At 43.5% G+C, this 2,500-nt stretch overlaps 1 protein-coding gene across 7 annotated transcripts in view; it reads right to left on the minus strand.

Moving 5' to 3' along the window:
- The window catches only part of depdc5 (DEP domain containing 5, GATOR1 subcomplex subunit), a 50,479-nt gene that overhangs the window by 29,692 nt on the left and 18,287 nt on the right, over window positions 1–2,500 (minus strand). For all 7 annotated transcript variants that reach the window (XR_010036543.1, XM_063210354.1, XM_063210355.1 and 4 more), the window contains exon 25: window positions 2,222–2,275. Coding sequence is in view for 6 of the 7 variants with exons in the window: in XM_063210354.1 (XP_063066424.1) it covers window positions 2,222–2,275 (54 nt within the window). In the remaining variant the exon portion in view is untranslated. The remainder of the gene's footprint in view (window positions 1–2,221; window positions 2,276–2,500) is intronic.

The following is a 2,500-nucleotide window of genomic DNA, read 5'->3' on the forward strand; positions in this document are numbered from 1 at the left end:
TGTCTTACTTATTTGTTTTAGTCAGAGCACACCGATGGCAACGGTTTTGTAGTAACGATATGAGTGTTGACATAACATTCGACATATGTAGTTTTTTATACTGATTTTTTTTTCACAACCTTCGTACAGACAACCTCTGTACAAACAAACTATCAATATTTTTTACATAGATCATCTATATTTAGTTTCTAAAACAACATATATACTGTATATCTCTTTGCATTAAATGACTGGAATCAGAAGATATTAGTAGGAAAAGATCCCACTAAAGCGGAAGTAGTGCCACGTGACTTATGAGTTCTATTAATTGGCCAACCTCATCACCATGGCTCCCAGCCCCAGACTCAAACATGGCCGCTTTGAAGGAGAGCACTAGACAAGGTCTAAGTGAAATCTGTACAACCAAGAGGAGACATTCCACCAGAAAGCTCAAGAATTGATTGAGAATCTAAAGTTGGGCTCAAACTACACAACGTTAAAATCGTATCTGGTTGTGCTACACACAAAAAGAGAATTGCAACTGTAAATCTCATCTCCGATCGTAACACCAAAACAATACCCAACTCAAATCACAAAAATTTCAAACAGTGTTTGATATCAATGATTTGCGGACGGCGAGTCTTTGAACTGGCAAAATTCTATCTTACAATGTTGTGCACGACAATAGCTTGCAATTGTACCGTTCCACCGATTGTCGTAGCTGAGAATAAGGCTGATGGTTGTGTAGTTTGAGCCTGCCTTAATATCTCTTAAATTCCACAAAGGAAGGATTCCAGAAAGAATTCTCAGGAACGTATAGACCATCCCCCTTGGCTGAAACCTGATTGCTGGAGAGCCTGCCCATCCTGCGGTGACATGCAGAGTAGCAACTCTCAGGAGAGCCAATCAGAGGCCTCCTGAGTGGTACCTCACCAGTCGGCTGTTAGCCCGAAGACCACACTGCCTTTCTTTATCTCTTTCCAATAGAGACTGTATTGTTAATGAGGATTTCATCATTTAATCACAACATTTGCCATGAAGTCCGTAATTCTACAGTGGACAGAGAAGGTGTTTTCTGGCAAAGCCAAAAGAAGACTATTTCCCGCATGATGTGTAGTAGAGAAGCCTAGTAGAGAATTCTCCAACAATATAGGACTTCATAAAGAAAACAAAAAAATCACGAGTAAACATAAGGGCACAGACAAAAGAGGACTGTGATGTGAAATAGCAAAGAACTAAACTCAACCAAATAGAGGTGTCTATTACAGGAAGGCAGTCCTGAAATAGCCTGCCAGCTTATATCAGACTGTTTGACAACATCAAAATGACCCTTAAACAGTGGCTGAAAACAAGCCAGACCTGCTCTTAATCGCTAGGTGTGTATTGCAAACATTTACTTTCTGTACTCTTGTGTTTGTGATGCTTGAGTATTCTGTCTGTGTTGTTGCTTTTAGGCCCGTGTATACCAAGCACGAACTACGCTACCTGAGCGGCGGAAGTAATTATTTCTCTATGGAGGGAAGGCGAATAAAGCTACCAGAGCGAATTCGCCAGGAGCGAAGCGACCACAGCGAATTTTGAAGATTAAACTCAAGCTAATCGTAGGCGAATTCGCTATGCGCGGTTTGGCGAAAACCAATTGGAACGTTTATATTGACGCTGTCGAGAGAGCCGTTATGTGATTAGCTGAATCAATCATGTCCCAGGCTGTCGAGAGAGCCATTATCTGATTAGCTGAATCAAACATGTCAATGCCGCGTCCAGGGCGAGTAAAGCGAATTTATGGTGAAACTTCTTCAACCACCCCAGCTACCAGGGTCGCGTAGGTAGCGCCTGGTCTACACGGGGCATTATTGTTGTTTGTTTTGTGATCCTTGCCTTGTATTGACGAATTACTGGAGTGTCTTACACCCAACCCAAACAATCAACGTCCATACACCAGCAGTCCTTTACACTCCCCTTTCCCATCACAACCCAGCCGAGGATGAGGGCCAACACATACACATACACCACACACACAAACACAACTTAATGATATCTGTACAGGATCCAGCCATGCAGCACATCCCAGTGCAGTGCAATGGAGTGTAGAGGAGTGGTGCATTCCTGTAAGGATGCTCAGTAACACACACACACAGACACAACATGACATGTCACACATGGCTATGTTTAGCTACCGGAATGTGAGTGCTGGTTATGTGTGTGTGCGCGTGTTTGTGTGTGTTGAGGGGACTCGACCTACTTGGGTCAGGGCCGGAGAAGTCTTCGAAAGAGGACGGGCGGTTGATCGGAGTTCCTGTGGAAAGGAGAACATTTCAGTACTGGTAACAGAACAGACAAGAGCCACAAGGAGTCCCTGGTGAGCTTTCATAGGAAGAGCGACACGAGCGATAAAAGCAACCGTTAAAAATAGAATGCAACCACTATGACATTCCAATTATTTGAGGCACCAAATCACTAGCCCGGTTCTCACAGACGGTGCGTGTCTACAGAAAACTACCGTCTGGTAGAACTGCCGTTA

The sequence above is a fragment of the Engraulis encrasicolus genome, chromosome 11 (genome assembly GCF_034702125.1).
Source record: "Engraulis encrasicolus isolate BLACKSEA-1 chromosome 11, IST_EnEncr_1.0, whole genome shotgun sequence".
Classification (NCBI taxonomy): domain Eukaryota; kingdom Metazoa; phylum Chordata; class Actinopteri; order Clupeiformes; family Engraulidae; genus Engraulis; species Engraulis encrasicolus.